The sequence below is a fragment of the Monodelphis domestica genome, chromosome 7 (genome assembly GCF_027887165.1).
Source record: "Monodelphis domestica isolate mMonDom1 chromosome 7, mMonDom1.pri, whole genome shotgun sequence".
In the NCBI taxonomy this organism is placed as follows: Eukaryota; Metazoa; Chordata; class Mammalia; order Didelphimorphia; family Didelphidae; genus Monodelphis; species Monodelphis domestica.
The window spans coordinates 64,029,196-64,053,608 of record NC_077233.1 but is presented as its reverse complement, the minus strand read 5'-3'; the positions used below and the strand labels follow the sequence as shown (position 1 = coordinate 64,053,608).

The following is a 24,413-nucleotide window of genomic DNA, read 5'->3' as shown; positions in this document are numbered from 1 at the left end:
TCAAATACAACTCTGCTCTACTACTACTTACCTATTGGTTTGGGTTGTTTGGGTAAGTTACCTAATCACTTTGGGCCTCAGTTTCCCCATCTTTAAAATGAAAGGATTAGATCCGATAACTTTTAAGCCTCTTCCATCTTTCAATCCTATGAACTTATAAATTTTAGAATGATACTAAAATCCTTCTAAATTTCTTGCTGGCTATCATGAACAATATTGAAAATGAACTCAGTCTTTGAGAACTTGTCTATAATTCCACAACTTGTTTTTTTAAAACATATTTCCAAGTCTAATTATGTTCTACTATATAAGTGCTCAAACTCGCCCAGTTCCCAGTACTTTGAAGCTTGACAGAATCCAGAACAGTGGAGGAGCTGATATTCATTTGCTTGATCGTACTCTTGGACTCATCTGTTCTTTCTGGAATTCCTGATGCTCTTGATGAATTAAGACTAGATATTCACAGGGGAAAAAATAAGGGAAGGGGGAAATCTTTATTAATTTCAAAACTGACTGCAAATTTTTTAATACTTTACTATTCACAATATATTTCCCTTATCCCACCCTCTATGGTAAAGGCAAAAGTGAGGTTCAATTCAAATGTTTGCTCTATTTTACCTTCAAGTCTGGCTTGTATTAAACCCAAATGTAGCCAATAATCTGTGGGGAGGAGTGTTGGGTGTTTACCTTTTTTTTTTCCTTTCAAAAAGATCTCTAGTTTGGGAGATGTGTTTTAGGGATTCAGACCAATATGGTAGTAATTTTTTTAAATTTTGATCTTAACAAACACCAAATAAAATGAACATTTCATTATACAAAACAGAATATAAAAAAGAGGATTCAAATGTCCATAAAGTACAGCTTGCTTTTTCCTTGTAAGTAAAAAATTAATTCAACATATAACATTCAAAACTGTGTTGTTTGTCTGTTTCCTTCCAGATCAATATGGTATTTGCTTTCTATACCCAGATAGGCCACAAGAAGAAAGGGCTTTATATATTGCAAAACTCCAATATGGAAATATGAAGTTATTCTTTGATCTAATGAATATTTATTTTATATTATAATCTGTGGCTTAATATGAACCTGGCAGTCACAAACTTTAGCCTGAATCCTAGCTCTGTTACTTACTCCCTTGGACTAATTCACTAACTTTTCTCCAGGTCTCAGATCTAGTAAAATGAGGGAGATTGGACTAGATGACCTCTAATAAGTTGCTTTCCTTTCTATAGCTATCATCCTAGATGTACCTCTACTGGGATTCTCGAAGGCACAGGACTTCATGAAATGAAATGTGATGTGAGGCGTTGCCGTTCTCATTTTATTACATGAGAATTGCCTTTGTGATTTTCCAAGGACCCAGACCTCATAGAAAAAATAAATAAATACAAAAATACCAAATACCAAAAAAAATTGTCTTTGTGCCTTCCCCAAGGTATATAGCACTTAATAAGAATTTGTTTAATGAGTGAATAGATATAATATCTGCTCTTAATATTCACCATAACTTGATTTTATCCCTTGTGTGGTGGGGGGTTGAGATGAGAGGTTAGAGGGTCTCAGGGACTCAAGCCCCTCACACTCAAGGTCCCCCATTCTTGTTGTTACAGTCTCAGAGGTTTAGGCGGGAGTCACCAGAACAACCAGAGGATATCCACAAGCCCTAGTCAAATTTCTAACAATGACTTCCAGTCCAGCAAGCAATCCCATTCAAATGATTCTTTAAATGTTCAGCTTTCCTAGTGAATTTTAACATGATTTAATTTTTGCAAGTTAATTTTCAAGTTACTCTCAATGATATGTCAATAGGTTATGACCCTATTGAAGTACAAGCTAATACCTTTCTTCTCATCCCTTCTTTTTTTGAAACCCTTTCTTTCCATTTTGGAATCAATACTGTGTATTGGTTCCAGGGCAGAAGAGCAGTAAGGGCTGGGCAATGGGAGTTAAGTGACTTGCCCAGGGGGTACAGAGCTTGGAAGTGTCTGAGGGCAGATTTGAACCCAGAATCTTCCATCTCTAGGTCTGGCTCTCTATCCAATGAACGACCCAGCTGCCCTCATCCCTTCCATTAAAAAAACAAAACAAAACAAACAAACAAAAAAACAAAAACTGAATCTACCTTACTCAGATTGTAAGACTAAGGGCTACTTATAGACCCAAACTCATTCTGATTGGCACAGGAACTTCGACTTTTCCTGTTTCTGATTGGGCAGTTTGCCCATCCTTAGATAACCCAGTAGTCTTCACCCTCAAAGGCTCACCCATATGGATGCCAAACTTAGGAGGGAACAAAGTTCCTTCCTTTTCCCATATGATCCATTTAAATACTTTAAATGACTATCATGTGCCCCTCTAAATCTTTACTAAGTTAAACATACCATTTATTCAGTTGATCTGTATCTGACACAGTTATAAATACCTTCAAAATTCTGGTCACCTGCCTTGGGATGAACTTTAGCCTATCAATGTGTTTTCCTGCTCATCAATAAGTTCCTTACACCACATAACAGATACAAAGGTCTGACAAAAGCAGAATAGCACAACTAATACCGCCCTTGCTTTGGACTCCTGTATTCTATTAAGATTCTTTTTTTTTTTTGTATACCATTTATATTAGACCTATAAAATTCCTTAATCATTTGTACATGGAATACTTTTCAACCAAATTTCAGTTATATTATAATTTAACAATTGATTTACTTAACCTAAGGGAAGACCTATTGAATTCTATCTTATCATTTGTCCATGATATCAGCCTATCAAGATCTTTTTGTATCCAGGATACGACATTGTTAGTTTTGTGTCATTCACAAAATTGAGATGCAAGTAATCTATTCATTTCAATTTACTATGTTCAAGGCCCTGGATTAAGGGGCTAAGGGTGCAAAAAAAAAAATGAAAAATACAATCCTTATCATCAAGGACTTGATAAGCAACTTGAAGATAAAACTTATAAACAAGTAAGTATAATATTAGAGAGAATGTGCTCAAAAGCTAAGATGAGATCCAGATAAAGAGCTTTCCAAAAATTTGAGGAAGGAGAAAAAAATCAAAGGAAGCTTCAAGAATGGCAGCAGAGCTGTATAGAAGGTAAGGGAAGAGGGTCTCAGTGAGTGTATATGTATAAAGAGCACATTTAAGCATGGTGGGTAGCCAACGAAAATGTATATGGAAGGGAAGAGTCAAGGTAGCGGAGTAAGGGGAAATATCACAGCCTAACTCACCCGGCACATCTTCTTGAAAAACACCTAGAAAACTCATCAGATCAAATTCTAATTGGGAAATTTAAGAAAAATTCACAATAAGTCATCTTTTTCCAGCCCAGGTAGGCTTACATAAACAAACAAGGAGGTTTGGAGATACTAGAGTGTGGTGTGGTGAGAAAAATAAATGGAACTGAATTTCAGCACCCAGGGATTTAATGAGAGCTCAAATTGGTCACCAGGTCAGGAAGCAATGGAGTAGAAAAAGATCTCCGATGATCTCTGAATTAGCACAGGGAGCAGGAATAGCCATCTAGCAACTCTGTCCATTACTCAGTTCCAAGTTATTGCTCCAAGACAGAAAAGAGCTGTCCCAGAGGGGCAACAGCAAGGGTGAACCCTAGCTGTCCACTGAACAAGAACAAGTCCCGGAAACAAGCAACAGTTGTGTGGCTGTGCTCCCAGGAGCACAACGGCAACTCAATTCTAGCTTCCAGTCCAGCTTAGAAGCCTTCAATGTAATAGTCAAGGCCAAAGAGAAGCTAGAAGTTTGATCATTCTAAACTGAGAAGGTAAGTAGTGAATGAGTCCATCAGCAGTCCATCCACTTCCAACCAGAGACAAGCCAACAGACCCAAACCTGGGTCAAGGACTTCCAGGGCTCAGATCAGGAGGGCAGTGAGCAGACTTTATAGGAAAAATCATAAAGGAAACTTTCCCCAATATCTCATGAGGTACTGGGAAGCAAAGGAGAAATTTAAAAAATCTACCAGTCACCTCCTGAAAAAAAAAAGAAAGAAACCCAGAGTAAAAACTCCCACAAATATCAGCCAAAATCCACAGCTCCCAAGTCAATGAAAAATGTCTGCAAGCAGCCAGAAAGAAAGAAATCAAATACCAAGGAGCCACAGTTAGGATTGTACAAAACTTAGTATCCACAACTATAAAGAAGCATAAGACATGGAATATGATATTCCAGAGGGTAAAAGATTTAGGGTTATAATAATAATTTATTATTATATATATTATATATATACATAAAATAATAAAAATAAAAATAATATAATAAATATAAGAAGAAGAATAGTGCTTAATATATATAATAATAATCCTACAGAAGAAAAAATAGGTCTTTAATGAAATAGAGGAATCCCAAGTATTCCTAATAAAAAGACCAGGACTGAGTTGAAAATAAGACATATAAACAAGTTTTTTTACCATTGACCTTGACTGGTTGTCCTCCTATCTGTCTGATTGCTCCTTTCCTTTTTTTTTGCTGGATCACTATTGGTGTCCTACCCACTAACTAATGGTGAACTCTAGTTCTCTATCCTGGAACCTTTTCTCTTCTCCCCTCCTCCTTAGTCTCCCTTCACTAGTTCCCTACCCAGAAATTTTAGATATTGCTCAAGGCTCTATTCTGGGTCCTCTCCTTCTTCCATGATGTATTATCTTACTTGTTTGTCTCATTATCTCACATTGATCCATTAGGTTCCATGGACTCAATCATCATCTCTTTGCAGAAGTTTCCAGATCTATATATCCAGTGCTAGTCATTTTCTTAGTTGCAGTCCCACATCACTGACTACCTGTTGGATGCTTTGAACTAGATGGCCCTGAGATATCTCAAATTCAACATGTCCAAAACAAAACTCATTGTAATTCCCTCCAACCCTACCTTCTTTTGACTTTCCCTATAACTGTCATAGTACCACCATCTTCCCAGTCACTCATTACCCATTACAATAGGCCACATCTACACAAGGATTTCTGTTTTATTATGCCTCTATAATGGACTTTTGGCATTTCCGAACTTCTCTATTTCTTCTTTGGGGGGGGCAGATTATTTATCATAGACTTAGATTGCCATGCCACTTCTGTTCTTTGCTTCTTATTCTCCATTATAATTCTTTGTGGTTCATGGATTTCCTCACAAATATACTTTATTAAATATGTATAATATTACTCCATTTAATATTCTTTTGATTATGGAATACATTTCAATCACCCTACATAATACTGATCTTTTTGGTTGAGAGGCTTTGGTTGCTAACGGAAGGCTTACTTGTAGTGAACCTGGCTCTGTCCACTTTATCCAAGTCTATTTGTTTTTCAATTATCCATCTCTTCTAGCTTCAGAGAAAAATATGCTGTTTTGCTGAGTCGATATATAATGCTAGGTTCTTGGCCCTAAAGTCCTTACCTTCCATTTGAAGCGGTGGCAAATAGTACCTTTGTCCCTAAATCCTTCAGTTACTTACCTAGGTCTTTATAAACCTTAGAGATTCCTTCTAGCTATTCCCATATTTGATCTTATATCAGCCATCAAAAGTGGGTAGATATACTCAGGTTTGATAAGACTATCAGTTTTATAAGTCTTCTAAGTGTCTCTTAAAAGGCTCTCAATCACATTCAGAATGCACACACTTTCCAGTTTACAAAGTACTTTTGTCATAGCAACCATGCATAAATAATGCAAATACTGTCATCTTTATTTCACAAATGAATAAACTAAGGATCAGAAAGAGATTCAGAATCTCAGAATTGGAAGAGCCTCAGAAATCATTTAATTCATCCCATTGTTGGGCAGGAATCTCATTGTCCAGTGTCACTTATGAGAGATGTTAAGTAACTAGTCCAACATCCCACAGCTAATAATCTGTAAAGTCAAGGATACAAAGGGAAGTCTTCTAATTTCAAGTCTGGTGTTCTTTCTCATTGCTCTATGCTAATATTGGCTATGACAATGGTCTGGGTGGAGAAAACTCAATGAATGCATTCAAGCTGATCTGATATTAACAGAAACACTGATATTGTCATGTTTGAAAGCATAAATATGGTCTGTATGTCTTCACATACACCTCATATTTTTTACCTTGTATACCCTGACCTTATAAGAGCAACCCACAACACCAGAATTAGGTTCTCACAGTAACTAAGCAAATCTGACTCATCTTAGACATGCAGCAACTATGTGAGGTTACGTCATGTTGGTGTAGTTGTTCGTGTGCAAGTGGGCAGTGAGTGCCATTCCCAGGCAATAATGAAGTGGAGCAAAATTGGAAAAATATACTCAATATTGTTGAGCATAGCTATGCCTGAAGATTCAGTGAGTTAATCTGTATCGAGGTATGTTTTTTGCCTTTTCCCAAACCAACAGGTTACAAGGATTATTTTCAAAGATACTCAAAAACTGCTGTGTGTACTAAACTGTCCTAGAGAACTCCTAAAATGTATGGGCCAAAACATGTTGGGCAAACCAAGTTACCAAAGAATTATATGGATCAATAAAGCTTGAAAAACAATGGGCCAAAATGAGTTAGATAAGTTAAGTCACCAAAAATTCATAGAGCAATAAACCTTGCAACACAATGGGCCAAAATGAGTTGGACAAGTCAGTAAGAAGAACTATTAAAATCTCAGAAACAATGATGTCAGTCTACAACAGAAAGATCTCCTTTGTGCCAAATATTGTCACTGGCAAGAGGAAGCTGAGAATGGTTACTGAATCCTGTTCTTTAAACAGCATATTATAACTAAATAAAACACCAGATTCAAGAAGTCCACACCAAACTCTAAACCTGAAGACCTATAAAGCCATGTAACCCATACATATCTTGTTTGTTCATACTTGTTCGCATGTCATCTCCCCCATTAGGCTGTGAACTCCCTAAGAACAGGAGTTGTCTTGAGCCTTTTGGGGGAGGAGGGATAATGCATGAGCCCTAGCACTTAGCACAGTGCCTGGGATGTAACTGATGCTTTATTGGCTTACGGAAATGTCTAACTGAAATCAAAGCTGCCTCACAGCTACATAGAATGAAGATCACTTAAAACCGAGTCTGGGAAACTATGACATAATTCTATTGGGTTGACCATGTGCTAAGAACAAGAAAAAAAAATACCCAAGCTTACATTTCTGCCAAGTTGAAGCAGAAATACTATAGAAATGGAGGTCAGAAAAGGTACCTTAAGAATGCACAGCTTCAAAAAATATGGCCAAATGAATGGGTTAGATTAAGTGATCTTTGAAGCCATTTCCTGCTTGATATTTCTATTGTAGGAATGTATATATTAATCATTCAAAGAGCATTTATTAAGCCCCTACCATATGCCAGTCACTGTGCCAGGCACTGGGGATTCAAAGAGCAGAACAGAGTAATATCTGTCCTCAAAAACCTTAAATTCTATCAGGTATATATGTATCTCGAATGAGAAGATCAACCCTAATGTACAGTCTGCTTCACTTTTGGTTGGTGCTAAATCTGCCTGGCATGTAGCGTTGTTCAGCTGTTTCCATTGTGTTCAACTCCCCATGACCCCATTTGGGGTGTTCTTGGCAAAGATGCTAGAATGGTTTGCTGCTTCCTTCATTTTATGGGTGAGGAAACTGAGGCAAATAGAATTAAGTGACTTGCCCAGGGTCACTACTAAGTGTTTTAGGCCAGATTTGAACTCAGGTCTTCCTGACTCCAGCCCAAAGCTCTATACTCTGTGCCACCTAGATAAGTTTCAAGACCTCCATAAAAGGCATTTCAAACTAACAACCTTAGCAATGTCTAGATTTCATTGAAGCAGAAAAAGCAAAAGAAAATATTTCAGAAAAAGTTAACAAATAAGCATGAAAATTAGTGATCTTTAGATGAAGCCCTGGAAAGGGAGCCTACACAGTTCTTTGGAATAAATGTTTGAAACACTAAGAAGCAGTTTTTTCCAAAGATAAGTTTTGAAGATGACATAGACAAGTCTGTGACCAAAAGGGATATTGAGAAAGGTAAAGAACTGAATAATGAGTAATTTGGTCATAACCAAAAATAATGCTGGAGCAATGACATTTTTTTAAAGGTGTAAAGTTCCATGAAAGTTTGAAGCATAGATGGGAAATCAAAAGCAAGAAGGGATATTGGGGATTAGGTGGGTGGCTCAGTAGACTGAGAAAAAGGAATTCTGTTTTTATGTATAACCCCCATTGCCTAGCCATTAATGCTTTTCTGCCCTGGAACCAATACTTAGTATTAATTATAAAATGGAATGAAAGGGTTAAAAAAAAAAAAGGTTGGATTTGGAATCAATACATTTGACTTTGAATTTCATTTTTGGCACTTGCTTTTTTTTTAATTTAATTAAATTTAATTTTTTAAAGTTTATTTAATTAATTTATAATATTTTTCCATGGTTACATGATTCATGTTCTTTCCCTCTCCTTCTCCCTCCAATAGCCAATGAGCAATTCCACTGGGTTTTACATGTGTCATTGATCAAGACCTATTTCTATATTGTTGCTATCTGCACTAGAGTGATTGTTTAGAGTCTACATTCCCAACCATATCCCCATCGACCCATGTGATCAAGGAGTTGTTTTTCTTCTATGTTTCTCCTCCCACAGTTCTTCCTCTGGATGTGGATAGCTTCTTTCTCATAAGTCCCTCAGAATTGTCCTGGATCATTGCATTGCTGCTAGAGAAGTTCATTACATTAGATTGTGCCATAATATATCTGTCTCTGTCTGACACTTGATTTTTTTTCCAGGGGCAAATTACTTGAATATTCTAAACCTCAGTTTCCTTATCATGTAATTAAAGGATAATAGTACCTCATAATGCAACAAGGAACAAACAAGCTATATGGTACTTTGCACGCCACAAAGAGCTATGTAAATGTTGACTATAATTACCATGGACAGTCACATAAAATTGCTTAGGAATTGTCACTTAAATTTAATTCTGCCTGTGAATAAATATCAAGTACTTCTCCTTGCCTCTCTTAACTCTGTGATTCTGTGAATTTTTATGATTCAAACATAAAGTGGAGTATCACTATTAAATGTAAAATAAAGTTTCATCAAGGCAGTTGTGAAGATTGGATTTGGCTTTTCCCTAATTATAACAATGAAGGTACTTAGGTCTTCCTTGATTGTGAAGATTAAATTGTAATCCCCTGTCTATTTTTGGATTTAATCCCCAAAAGCATAAGCACAGTACTTAAAGTTGAATATGGAGATTTGCCCATTTTGGATTTAATCAAAAAGGTATGAATACTCATCTCACACACTGAGTGGGAGGTCTGTGATCCATATGTGATAGTGGATGACAAATCAGAATCAAATGACTGCCTTCTGGGCAGTCCTAAAACAAAGCATCAACTATGATTGGTAGATGTAAAATTAGGGGAAGACACAGGAAGTGACAAAAAAGAAGCGTCTTGAAAAGGAGCTGTAGAAAGGAACTGTGGAAAAGGAACTGTGTCCCTGTGAGACATAGTTCTTCATTTTTTGGAAGTAGAAGCTGGAGGAATTCTTCATGCTTTCAAGTTGAGGCTAGTGAAGAGGGGCAGAAGAATCTGTTGACTGGACTGACAAGTGGTGAGTGAAAAGCTGACTCTTAACTGCTGGATTTTTCTGAAAAAACTATCCTCTGGAGAGACCTACTCTTGAGAGACACTTCCCAATCCTCAGCTTTGCTGAGGTAGGTTGAAACTAATTTTCCCTGCCTGGAGGGGCCAAATGTAAATTACTTAGTGCTCAGGCTAGATATCTTACCTTATCCTCTCTCTGATTTCTTGCTTCACTCTTTCTACGTTTTGTAAATAAATTGTAAATAAAATCTCTTTGGAATTAATCAAATTCCTGGCGACCACACTCTTAAATAATCAAGTCCAACCCTTTTCAAATTAATCCCATTTCCCCCTTACACAGTGTAATCTTTAAAGTCCTCAATAAAAATACAAACCCCTTACTGTTTGTTTCTTCTGCCTATTTCCATTATCCTGAAATACATCTGAGAATGCATATTTCTTTCTGTGGGAAAGTCTGTTAATGGAGAGGTTGAAAGTACTTATAAACTGAAATGTTCCCATATAAATTTAAGCTATTATTTTTTCTATTTTAAGCCTTCTGTGAACCCCAAGTTTATAAAGATTCCAGATTTCTTTGCAGCCCTTTCCATGAACACTCACCAATATCATCATCCTCAGAAATACTTGCCCAAGATACTCATCTCCAAGCCTACTTACTGTCTTTTCCCAGACAAACAGCATGAATATTAGCAAATCTGTTACACTTTGATTATATGAGCCATTGTGTAGTGATAATTACTTCTAAATCAGGCATTATTAGGATTTCTACCTTAGGATTTTTACCACTCAGATATAAAAATTATTCCCAAAGTTATAAATAGAAAACATACTTACTGAAGAGGAAAATCATCTCCTTTGAAAATCCTGTCCAGTTCAGGATCAATTTTGACTATGGACCCTCTTTCTGTTTGAAAGAATTTTTTATATTTATTAGAAAATGACTCCATTATGGAATGCAGATCAAAGCATTCTCATTTTCACTTTAGTTTGTTTGTGTTTTTATTTTGGAGTTTTGGTTTTATATGAATATTCTCTTATAAAAATGAATGTGGAAATATTTGGCATGATAATGCATGATCAAATTGCTTACCATCTCTGAGAGTGGAGAGGGAAGGGAAGAGGAAGACAATTTGGATCTTATAACTTCTGAAAATATATGTGAAAATTGTTATTATATGTATAATCTAGAAAATAAAATATCTTTTTAAAAATGACTCCATTAAAAACAATTATTGCTAATGTCTTTAGAGATATACCCTTCCATAAAATTATACATTGCTGTAAAACCTAAAAATTAAATAAATAAATCTGCAACTCTGACTGAGAGTCAGAAGGCTGAGAGGCAAAATGAAACTCAAGTAAAATAAAGGTTCCACCAATTGGTCATACAAAAAGATGGACTGGGGGCATGTTTTGTTTTTAAAATAAGGGAATAAGGTGGCAGTTGAATGACTCAACGGATTGAGAGGAAGGTCTAGAGAGATGGGAGGTCCTCAGTTTAAATCTAGCCTCAGACAATTCCTAGCTGTGTGACCTTGGGCAAGTCACTTAACCCCCATTGCCTAGCCCTTACTGCTCTTCTGCCTTGGAACCAATACACAGTATTAATTCTAAGGAAGGTAGGTAAGGATTTTCAAAAAATAAAATAAGTAAACTATACCCAACTTATGCAAATTTGTTAGGTATTGTGGCATTGAGTCTATTTGGGAAATATAATTTACATATCTTCTTAGGTTTTTACTAATGATGAAGCAAAATTTCAAAGAAAATGGAAACTTTGAAAACCTACTCCAGAGTTTATCACAAAGATCATGGTCCCTTAATGGCTACCCCAAGGAGATCAGCCAAATATGTATTTAAATCCTATTCCCAGTCCTCCTAACGAAGTTCTTGTAATTTTTAAGAAACAACATATCTTTACACTCCAATGAACTTTTTTTAAGAGAGCACAGCAATTAGTGAAGTGGTGAGCTTTAGTCAAAAAAAAAAGAAAAAGCCATCTGGTAGGTGGATTTGTCTAGACTCATGAATTCTGCTACATATGTAGAAAAATAGTCTAGATGGGCTTAGCGTCAGAAGGATCTGGTAGTAGACCATAGGCAGAAAGCCAGCCTCAGAGAAGTCTATTGGCAAGGATCAGGGACAAAAGCCATGGAGACGTCCATGGGGGGGGGGGGGAGGACAGATGGAGTTCAAGGCTAGGGAAGCAAAGACAGGACAGAGACACAAGAGTGGGAAGTGGATTGAAGTCTGCTCAAACTAGGGTTTGGTAAGAGTTTTCATTGTTTGGTACATTTAAATTGCAGCATGAAGAAGCCTCTGGAATTGATAGGTCATGAATGAGCTTTAACTTTTCTTCTGCAGGACATAGAAAATTGTATTCAAATGGACCGCACACCAACAAAGTGCCCAAGCACCATGGACAGCATGTCTTGGTGCTGAACTTCTCTTCTGGGACTACACACCTCCGAAATTACAACAGAAGTCCTTGGAACATAATTCTATATGCAATTTCTCCTTTACACACAGGAATCCATCTAATTCATGAAGCCAAGTGAAATGAATACACTGAGGGTTCGATTCTCTTTGAAGTCTTGTCCAAAGACCAAAATAAGCACAGTGATTTTACCTACTGATAATTCTATTCTCAACCTCATGGTTTGTCTACTTAAATGATGACTACTATGCTTTTAGCTTTTTGAATCCTGAAACTTTATTCACTGTCAACAGCATAGTTTAGTCAACATGAGAATGATTCTAAATCCACCTTCCACTGAGTTATCTATTGAAAATTGCTCCTTGGAAGAGCATATGAGAATGATTTCTTAAAAATAGGAGCCCATAAGTTTTCTCTAGAAGGCTCAAAAACTTCCTAGAAGACTGATTCTAAAGGTTCCCTAGGACCCATAATAAATAGGTGCTGCTGGGCTAGGGGGAATTGAAGAGTGAGAGTCACAAGAGCAAATAGTACAATCAAAATGAGTACTTTTATTCTTTTTTCTCCTTGATCCCACCCCCACCCCCACCCCCCGGGTCTTTTTTCACTGACCTAAATTCCTAATAGGAGAACTGCTAGAACATGATTTGGTGAAAACAACTTGATGGTGTCTATTTGTGTGTGTGTGTGTGTGTGTATGTGTGTGGGGGCAGACAGACAGACAGACCCGAAGATAGAGAGAGACAGAGAGAGAGAAGGGAGAATCGTGGGTTGGGAGGTGGAGAGAGAGGGAGACAGAGTTTGAGCTGGGAAATTTCCAAGTACAAAGCCCCTAATACTGTAGTCCTCTAACTTTCACCTGTAGGTTCAGCACCACCTCCCCACCCCACCCTCCAGACTCTGGTACCCAATATGACTTTATTAGGGAAAGAGATAAGGGGTCAACCAAAAACTTACTGGATCTTCATTAACAGCCCTATAGGTCCTCTCACTTTGTCCTCAGTGTAGTCACTGGAAACTTGCCTTACTCTAGTTCTAGTTACTAGATCTTAGCTTGTTTGCTGTGCTGAATTTTCTTTAACTTACTTCCCACTCTTATGTCTCTCTTTTTACTGCTTTCCTAGGCTTGCATTCCACAAATCCTTCCTGGGATGGACATCTCCATGACTTTGTCCCTGATCCCTGACTATAGACTTCTCTGAGGCTGGCTTTCTGCCTACAGTCTACTACCAGATCCTTCTGACACTAAGCCCGTCTTTCAAACCCCTTGCCTGTTTTTGGCATCTCCAATGTGGCCAGGTCTGCCACTAAAATTTACAATACCAATATAATTTACCTCTTCTAAGCAATTTCACAAACTCCTCTCCATTTCACTCCATCCCCTAGATCCCCTTCCCAACTAATCCACTAGAAAATGAAGCACCTAGAATCAACATTGTTTAATAACTATGTGCCACATATTTGTTCTTCCCCTTTGGAAGTGGTTTATATAGCATTGGGATCAGTAAAAATAATCATTCCTGGAGCAGAATGTTTAATTTTAATGTCTAAAACCAAATGTAATATCTGCTAGTGTATAGAGTCTTCTCTTCAGTCTTATGGAGTCAACTCAAATGCCTGCAAAGTCTTCAATTTTCTTTTATAGAATTATATTTTAGATTAGAATTAGAATTTATATTTATAGAATTGTATAGAATTAAGCACAGTGTTTGCATAAATGTCCATGATAATAATAAACATACATATATACTTATATGTACATGTGTATATATATAAACAAACATATAATAGGCTAATTAAAATAGAAAAGTCATTCTCTTTCTGGCTAACATATGGACAATTTGGCTAAAGTAGCTTATTTTTTACTGACCTGAATCAGCAAAGGAGGGGGATTTATGACGTTCAACGATTACAACTCCCGTTTTTGTTTTAATAACACTAGGTTTGGGCATTCTCTCTTGGGTCATATCTTTTTGCTGTAAAACCATTTGTTTCACTTCATCTGGGAGGTGGAAGATTACACAATCAATTGTTCAGTCAATAAGCATTTAGTAAGTGTCTTTTAGGAACTGAGGGATAGAAATACAAAAGTGAGAGTGTCTGCCCTCAAGGAGCTCACAGTCTACTTGGGAGAAGAGAAGGGTAGTGTCAATAAATAGGAACCCACCTCACCCCTCGCTCAACTAAACAACCATAGAGATTACAAACTATCTCTTCAGGGTTGGTTTTTTGGTGTTATTTTTGGTGTTATTTTTTAATTGAAATTTTTTATTTAATTAATTAATTTAGAATATTTACATAGTTACATGATTCATGTTCTTTCCTTCCCCTCCTCTCCCCAACCCTATAGCCAATAAGCAATTCCACTGGGTTTTACATGTGTCACTGATCAAGACCTATTTCCATATTATTGATAATTGCATTGCTGCTAGTGGAGAAATCCATTATATTCGACTGTGCCACAGTGTATCAGTCTCTGTGTACAATGTTCTCCTGGTTCTGCTCCTTTCACTCTGCATCAATTCCTGGAGGTTGTTCCAGTTCACATGGAATTCCTCCAGTTCATTGTTCCTTTGAGCACAATAGTATTCCATCACCAACAGATACCACAATTTGCTCAGCCATTCCCCAATCGAAGGGCATCCCCTCGTTTTCCAATTTTTGGCCACCACAAAGAGCGCAGCTATGAATATTCTTGTACAAGTCTTTTTCCTTATTATCTCTTTGGGGTACAGACACAGCAGTGCTATGGCTGGATCAAAGGGTAGACAGTCTTTTGTCGCCCTTTGGGCATAGTTCCAAATTTCCCTCCAGAATGGTTGGATCAGTTCACAACTCCACCAGCAATGCATTAATGTCCCAATTTTGCCACACAGGGATGATATTTTGATACTAGTCAAGGATAACTTTCTATAAATTAAGTAGCTATGCTTAGGGCTTATTTCTTTCAAGGGGAAGATACTCCATACTAAAATTCAGAATAGTATAATTAATTATTAAGAAAAAACCACAATTAGTGTTTTATCATTTACAAAATGCTTTCCTCACAGCCATGCTCAAGTGAAAACAATGCACATATTATTATTTCCATTTTATAAATAAGGAAACTGAGCCCCAAGAGATTAAACAACTTGACTAACCATCACACACAGCTAGTAAGTACCTGGGCAAAGATTTAAATCCTCCTGATTCTCACTCTAGCTATAGGGTTCCCATACCCTTATGTTTCAGACAACCATTCAGCTTACTCCTCCTAGTTTCCTGCAGATGCTATGCAGTTTCCCATGCTCTCAGATAGTAAATAGCAGGATTCACAATACGTTCGGTGGGGGCAGAGAAGAAATGAGGATGGAAACCACAATCTGCATTATAAAAGGGACTGTTGTTATAGCTTGAAAAGTGAACTAAGCCATTATTTGAAAGATTTTGGCAATAGGCTAAAGTGATTCCAGTTATGAATGTGAATTCAGTTGATTCCAGATAAACTATTTAACTGCACCCATTCTTGAGTTGTCTTTCCACAGACTCACGGTGACATGCCATTGCAAGCTGAATCTTTACTTCCCAGGAGAGCCAGAAACTGATGACATCAGTGGTGATGTGGGAAGAGAGACTTTGAAACTAGAAAATGTAATTCAGTAACAGATGGACATTTTTGATAACAGAGAAGAGTCCAGTATGTGGAAGGAAATTAGTCATCTTAGAGCTCAGAGAAAAGACCAGGATTAGATAAATAGATATAGAAATAATCTGCACAGTGATCATTTAAACTATGGGAGTTGGTTAGAGAGAGGACAGTGTTGAGAATAGAGACTTGCAGAATATTCATATTAAAAAAAAAAAAGGTGAACCAGGAAAGGAAGAGCAAGCAGACCAGGAGAACCAAGAGAATGTAAAGGAAAAGAGAGGGATAGTGTTGGGGGGAGTGGTCAAGAGTATCAAAAGCAGCTTAAAGTCAAGGAGAATGAGGGCTAAATGAGAAAAGCCCATTAGATTTGATCCAAAAAGGATCCCTGGGTAGTGGAATGGTGAGTTTAAAAGGCAGATCAAAGAGGCTGAGCAGTGAGTGGGAAATGTGGCAATGGAGGGGAGGAAAGATACAAAAGGACAAGAAGAAAACACCCTCAATGGGATACTCATTTTTAATTTTTGGAAGCAGTAGTATTCCATGTCTTATTGGCAAATTAGTAACATCAGCAGAATCTTCTTATTTTTGAAATGAGCCCTGCTTTTCATGGGAAGCTTAGAGTCAGGAAAGGAGCTCTGAAATTTCCCAGAAACAATCCAGCTCAACAACTGCCTCCTGTTTCAGCCCTGGCCTGACACTGCTGTCTATGCTGTACTGCCAGTCGCTAAGAGATATACTATTATACGCTCTCAAGGTTATTCATACAAATACATGTTGAAATATAAGCAAATGACAAATGTGGGGACTTGACTAAAATGACAAAGAAGAATCTGTAATGGAATCTTGACAGATCTTGTCCATTTTTCAACTGTTTGCCTTCCCTCTTTCAGTTTTGGCCTCTTGCATCACAGTCATCCAAGTGTTACATAAGAAAACATAAATGGCACTTTAAAAAGCCAAACAAGATGGGAAGAGCACTTGAAGCTGGATGACTATGAGTTGCAGAATATTATAGTCTCAGAAGAACTAAAATTGAGAATTCAACAAAGACCAAAAGCGAAGAACATGGCGGCATGAGTTGGCTGCAGTACATTAAAAAAGATCAGATGATACAAAGAATTTCATCCGAGAGACACAAGGAGGTAGGTTAGTCAAGTATTGAGAGGAATAGGAATTCACTGGAATAGGGCAAGCCCTGGGGTAAGGTAATTCCCTCTACCAATGTAGGTGGATATCTTCTTCTCAATTTCAGGGTCTTAGAGAGATGCCTAGACCAGAGAGGAGTCAACTGACTTGCTCAGGGTCACACAGTTAATATAAGCCTGAAGTAGATCTTGAACATTTGTCTTGCTGGCTTCTAGGTCAATCTTCTATACACTGCTTGAAGCTGCCTCTCAGACAACCCTCTGACAGTGAAGGACAATTGAAAGTATTTCATTCTATGTCAAGATATTTAAAGGAAGGTTTCCAACACAATAGCTGGATCCCCTGAGAGGAAATAACAAGAATTTGTTATCGTCTCTAGTTATTAAGAAAACTATCATTCAGATGAATACTACTATTGAATTATCCATCTTTGTATAATGGGGATATGGTATATGTATAGACTACCTGGGATGGCATCTCTCTACACGGTTTCTCAACTGGAACCAGTTACTAAAGGGTCTCACTAAATTCCAAGAGTGAGTCACATAGCTCCCCCTATATGAGAATCCTACAAGATCAGAGAGCATAGATGGGTTGCTATTTACACATTTAGAGGGAATAATCACACTTGTAAGATCACAGACCCATTAAATTATTGAAGACATATCAAAAGATAAACTCCAAAGCTACAATGATAGGGAAGGAAGATTCTAGAAGAAATGGATAAATCACCAAGGAACAGTAATTAAAATCAAAGAAAATTTTCAAGAACAGAGGAAGATCTCAGAAATTAGAATACAACATTTACAAGACTAAGAAGCATGTACCATAAACCCATAATTATCCACTCAAAATGCTTTATGATGACAGGAAACGTCCATTTGAAGAGCTCTCAGTGAGGCGTCCATTTCTAGGGACATCTTTGAAGCACAAACCTCCCAGACAAAAGAGAAGCACTATATTTTAAATGACCAAGATCTAAAGGGTTATTAACAACATGTGAGGCTCCTGGAATAATACACTGGCCAAATCACTAAATATTTCAGGGAAATAAAAGGAAGAAAGCCCCAAAGGGAGGGAGGGGGTAATTACAAAGCAAAACTCCTGGCTATAAAAAAGGAAAAGCCCAAGTTAAAAGTAGAACAAATAAAGTAGAGCTGGAAGAAGCACCTGAGAAGTCTTCCAGTTCCTTCCCCTCTTCTGTAACAGAAGAGGTAACTGGGGCCCAAGACAAATCTAATGTGTTACTCAAGGCCATAGCATTAGGCTGAGTGTGGCTTAATAGCAAATAATAAAAAAAAAGGAATATCCAGCCTCTTTTTGATTAAATGATTAAAGAAAAGAAAAACTAACACTTATAATAATATCAAATGTTTCCAGGAAATACCCTTAATCCAGAAAGATTTAAATAAGATTCGAAATGAAAAACTGATCTAAAATTTGCTATACTCTGGCCAAATAACAATATGTTATATGATAAAGCAAATGTATCATTATAACCTTTAATGTCCTCTGACTTCCTCCACAAAAAAAAAAAAGAAAAAGTTACTGAATGGATTAAAACTCACAATCTAATAACATGATATCTATAGGAAATCCACCTAATGAAGAAAACCAAATAAAGATTTAAACTGATAGGGGCAGCTAGGTGACTCAGTGGATAAAGAGCCAGTCCTGGATTCAAATCTTGCCTCAGACACTTCCTAGTTGTGTGATCCTGGGCAAGTCACTTACCCCAACTGCCTAGCCTTTATAATCTTCTGCCTTGGAGACAGTTCTTAGTATCCATTCTAAGGTAGAAGGCAAGGAATTTTTTTCTAAAGATTTAAATTGATAGACTAAAATTTACCATGTCTCAACTGAGATATTTTTTAAAAATCAAGTTAAGAGTTATAATATCAAACAAAAAGGAATTCAAATTATAAAGCATTAACAGAAATAAGCAAGGGGATGACATCATGCTTATCACTGACAATGAAAAAATATCAATGTCTTTCAAAATCCTTGCTGCCAACTGAAGGATGTAGCTTTGAAATACAAGGGTAGATTTGGAAAGTAAACAAGTAAATAATAAATAATATAAATGGCACCCAATAATCAGTCTTGATTTCTGAAGTGTGACTTAAAATAATCAAGGCAGTTTTAAATGGAAAGGGATAGGGTGAAGAAAATAGCCTACAAATTTCATGACAAATACTAGAAAGCAGCGAGTATAACAATAGAATAGCAATTTTTAAAAACCAGTTATTTAGAGGGTATTCACAGGTTCTCCAAAAAAGAGAACTAGCAATAAAGGCCATTGGCTCAGATATCTATGTTCATAAAATACAAAGCAGAGATAATAAATAGCATGCCTGTTTGGTGAGCCTGCCACTAGAAGCTTTGATGATAAAGATTGTAGGGACCTGACAATCCACTTCAGGGAATACCAAGATATTTTCTAATTGTTTAAAGCCTACTTGCTGCATGATGAAGAAAAGACAGTTTGATTGGCTGCTGACCCAGAATTAAGATTGCATAAAAAAAGGCTCCCATTGGAGAAATTAAAATTCTTTTCCTGCTCCTAGCCACAAGGTAGGATGGCTTTCTGAGCACTTCAGAGGTTGGGGCAAGGGAGGTGGAGTGTGGAACTAAGGTACCCTTCTTCTCTCTCCCAGGCCATCAGGCAAGTGCATGACCCTCTAGGAAAGTCTGTGTCCAGAAGAGGTCCTGCCTTCTATTTATGTCTTCCTTCTATGGCACGGGGCTTTATGAGATCTAAAAATGTCCAGGAACTAGAGTCCATACCAGAATTTACTGGCAACACGACCAGTGAGGGACCTTAGCCCTGGGGAGTAACCTGAGAGACTCATGGGATCCAGCCCAATTTTAGTGGATCTAGGCAGCCAAAATCTCCTAAGGAGAGATTCTGTCCATTAGGTATACTGCATTCAGAAATTAACTGTCGAGGGAATTAAACTGATTTACATAGAATGTTGTGGTCAGCTCTGGGCACCATGTTTTAGAAGAGCCTTTGACAAGCCTCCAAGGGGTGTGACCAGGGTAATGAAGGACATAGAGAACATGCTATGTGAAGAAAATGTGGAAGGAATTAAAAATATTTGTCTTGAAGAAAAGATGGAGGAAATAATTGATGCCTTTAAGTATTTAAAGGATTGGATTAGATTTGGAATAAGATATGGGAAGGAATTAGATTTGCTCTACTTGGCTTCAGAGGACAGAAATAGTAGAAATCAGTGAGTGGAAGTTGCACAGGGAATTTAGACTCAATAAAAGCCTACAGAGTTCTTGACTATGCTCTTTTATATCATGGAACTGTTTTGGCAGTCTGATGAAACCTGTGGGTTTCTTCCCAAAATAATGTTTTTAAATCCATTTAAAAAAATAGATATATTATTAGATATCTATTAGATATATTAATATCTAAAGATATAAATTATATATATAAATTAATATCTAAAGATATAAATTATATATATAAATTAATATCTAAAGATATAAATTATATATATAAATTAATATCTAAAGATATAAAATCTAATATTAGAAAAATAGAATTTCAAAGGAAATTAATTTCATTGAAATAAAGATGAATTTTTTCCCATTCAAGTTCATGCATGCCCTGAAATCTATCCCTTTAGTCTCATCTGGGTTGTACCCCCACTAACTATGACCCTAGCCAAGTCAGCTCTTCTCAGTGGGCATCAGGTTCCTTGAATATAAAATGAAAAAACAGAATTAAGATTCTAGGTAAGATTCTCTCCAGCTCAAATATTCTATGAATCTAAACTTCTAAAACATTTAAAGGATAATTTGGATAATTTACTTACCGATACCATGAACATCCTCCTGGCGACTAAAACTTTTTACTTTAGAAAATCTTGCTTTTTTACACATTTTTTCCTTGGCATCCCATATGTCAAACGTGATTCTGTGATGGTTTAGTTTCTTTAACAATTCCTTTGTAATTGATATCTTGTGAGTTTCTTTCCAAGACAGCCACAATTTTTCATTTTCATTCCATGGACTCACCGACTATGTAAAACAATATTGAAAGTCTTTTTAACAATGGCCATTTTATAAATGTTTGTGGGAAAACCAGTAATATTCCTGGTAATTGAGTCAATTTGAAATAAAATTGCCAAGTGAACACACTTTTCCAGTTCTGCCTCTTAAAATCTAGTTTCCTTCCAGACTCAGGCTCCATTTTCTACCTGATTCCCATCATCTTTTGGTTCTATCTTACCCCCTTACCACTAACACCACTACCAGCCCTAATATACACAGTATCCTCAGGAATTCTTGACTTATTCCCATCAACTACCCCAGTGCTCTGCACAGAGCCCAAACATAATACATGTTTATTGAACTGAAACAAGATGATGTCTATAAAAGTACTTGTAAACAAAAAACATTGTATGAATGCCAACTATAATCATGATGATGATGATGATTCATAAAAGTCAGGGCCCTGTTTGGGTTTCTAGGCCAAATCAGAGAGCATGTAGCTAAAAGCGTTTCCAGCAAGGTATAGGGAAATTTAAAAGTTAAATATCACTAATGCATCTTTATAGGTTGATCATTTTTAAAATTTGTCCAGTTCTACTTTGGTCAAATGCCCTATATATGTTTAGTTTTTATGGATGACTTTAATACCTATTTTGCATTTGGGAATTTTTTGTTTTTAAGATAATTTTAAGTTTATATCAAAATAACAGTTAAATATGTATGTGTGTATGTTATAGCCTAATAAGTATAAGCAAAGAACTTTTCTTCAAAAGATGCTCTTGTTCATCACCTTGAGAGATAAAGAAAGGGGAAGATAGAGAAGGAAGGAAGAAAGAAAGAAAAAGGAAGGAATGTACAAAGGAAGGAACGAAGGAATGAAAAGAGGGAGAGAAGGAGGGAGGAAAGGAAAGTTAAGTCTGTTTTAACCTAATCCCTCTCTCTCATTCTTTATGAATGCCAAATAAATATGAACAATGACTTGGTGAAAGTAAATTAATACTTTGGAAAGGGCCAAAGATTATGTCACTGGACTCTACAATAATGGGCAATAATGCCCAGGATCTTTCTCCAGAAATATGCTTTAAAAAAATATTGAAAATATATGCATCTGCCCACAGGGCACTAAAAGACTGTCTGCCCTTTGACCCAGCCATAGCACTGCTGGGTTTGTACCCCAAAGAGATAATAAGGAAAAAGACTTGTACAAGAATATTCATAGTTGCGCTCTTTGTGGTGGCAAAAAATTGGAAAATGAGGGGATGCCCTTCAATTGGGGAATGGCTGAGCAAATTGTGGCATATGTTGGTGATGGAATACTATTGTGCTAAAAGGAATAATAGAGTGGAGGAATTCCATGTGAACTGGAACAACCTCCAGGAAGTGATGTAGAGCGAGAGGAGCAGAACCAGGAGAACATTGTACACAGAGACTGATACATTGTGGTACAATCAAATGGAATGGGCTTCTCTACTAGCAACAATGCAATGATCCAGGACAATTCTGAGGGACTTATGAGAAAGAACACTATCCACATCCAGAGGAAGAACTGTGGGAGGAGAAACAGCTGCTTGATCACATGGGTTGATGGGGATAGGATAGGGGATGTAGACTCTAAATGATCACTCTAGTGCAAGCATCAATAATATAGAAATAGGTCTTGATCAATGACACATGTAAAACCCAGTGGAATAGCATTGGCTATGGGGTGGGGGGAGAGAAGGGGAGGGAAAACATGAATCATGTAACCATGGAAAAATATTCTAAATTAATTAAATAACATTTTCCAAATTAAAAATAAATGCCCATACTCTTTGACTTGGAGATCTCATTGCTAGGTATATATGCCAAGAAGGTGAGAGACAAAACAATAGCCTCATATTCAACATAATATTCATAGCAGCAACACATTTGGTGAAAGCAAAGACATAAACAAAGTAGATGTCCACTGACTTGAGAATGATTAAACAAGTTGTGTCACATGATATAATGCAAGCTTTCTTGAAGAGTTATGCTTCTATTAACAGTGCTGCAAATTGCATAGAATCATAAGTCAAATAGCAATATGTTGGGGAGCAGCTGGGTAGTTCAGTGAATTGAGAGCCAGACCTAGAGATAGGAGGTCCTGGGTTCAAATCTGGCCTCAGACACTTCCCAGCTGTGTGACCCTGGGCAAGTCACTTGACCCCCATTGCCTAGCCCTTATTGCTCTTCTGCATTGGAACCAATACACAGTATTGATTCCAAGATGGAAGGTAAGGGTTTATTTAAAATATATATATGTATGTGTATATATATATATATATATATATGTTGTGATTGTTCACAGCAAAAAATAACTATGCTATTGGATGAGTAAGTCAGAGAACCACTAACATAATGGAATATTATTGTGCTGTGAGAAATGATGAACTCATGAAAATTCAAAGAAATATGGGGAAGACTTCTATAAACTGATGCAGAACAATGTAAGCAGTACCAAGAAAATAAGATATACAATGATTATAGCAACATAAATAGGAAAACCACAAAACAGAACAACATATAATTATGATGGCCAGCAAAGTCCCTCAGTAGAAAATCTATCTTCCCTGTCTCCTTCTTTGCAAAGATAGGGACAATAGATATGGATAGAAATCTGAATCAGACTTGGATGATACATTGGCTGACTTTGCCAAATTACTTTTAAATGTTTTGTTATAAGGGAAGGCGGTTCAGCAAAAATTTAATTAAAAATAAAATAAAGGAGTAAAGAAAAGAGGGGGAAACTGATTTTTTTTCCTATTCTCTGACTGACTGCAACCATGTCTAGAACGCACTCCCTCTAAACATCTGCCTCTTGGAATCCCAGACTTCTTTTAAGACTCAGTTTATGTGCTGATACAGAAAACATTTCCAGATCTCCCCTCCAGCAGACTAGCGCTGTCCCTCCTCAAATTATACTGAATTCATTTTGTCATTTTCTGCAGACAATTACTTACATTCATGTTATTTCCTTTGTTAGATTTCTGTCTTGGTAGCCTATGTGGTTAGCATGATGCCTGGCACTGAGCCACCTACCTATCCCCTTCACTTATTCTTTTTTATTATCACGCAAAACACACTTCCATATTGATCATTGTTGTAAGAGCACACTCATACATAACCAAAACCCCAAAATAAAACCATAAATAATATGCTGATGTGAAAGATGACTTTGGAGGTGGATAGCATTCCCCATCAGAAGTCCTACAGGATTGTCCCAGATCATTGAATTGCTGAGAGTAGCCAAGTTTTCGGTTGATCATTCCACAATATTGCTGTTACTGTATACAATATTCTCCCAGTTCTGCTTATTTTACCCTGCATCAGTTCCTGAACATCCTTCCAGCTCTTTCTGAAATCCATCCTGCTTAACATTTCTTATAGCACAATACTATTCCATCACCAAGATGTACCACAATTTGTTCAGCCATTCCCCAGTGGATGGACAGCCCCTCAATTTCCAATTCTTTACTACCACAAGAAGAGTTAGTATAAATATTTTTGTACAAGTAGGTCCTTTCCACTTTTTTATTATCTCTTTGGGATACAGACCCAGTAGTGGTATTCCACTGGATCAAAGGGTTTAAACACAGTTTTATCAATTATTCTTAAA

The 24,413-nt window shown here is 36.9% G+C and overlaps 1 protein-coding gene across 6 annotated transcripts in view; it reads right to left on the bottom strand.

Annotated features, from left to right (window-relative positions):
- The window catches only part of CFAP92 (cilia and flagella associated protein 92 (putative)), an 81,411-nt gene that overhangs the window by 42,326 nt on the left and 14,672 nt on the right, over positions 1–24,413 (bottom strand). For 4 of the 6 annotated variants that reach the window (XM_007500337.3, XM_056806575.1, XM_007500334.3 and 1 more), the window contains 4 exons: positions 20,602–20,806; positions 13,868–13,999; positions 10,395–10,464; positions 340–452 (listed from right to left, as the gene is read on the bottom strand). In XM_007500337.3, coding sequence (XP_007500399.2) covers positions 340–452; positions 10,395–10,464; positions 13,868–13,999; positions 20,602–20,806 — 520 coding nt within the window. The remainder of the gene's footprint in view (positions 1–339; positions 453–10,394; positions 10,465–13,867; positions 14,000–20,601; positions 20,807–24,413) is intronic. The other 2 variants (XM_056806576.1, XM_007500338.3) reach the window with 1 other exon arrangement.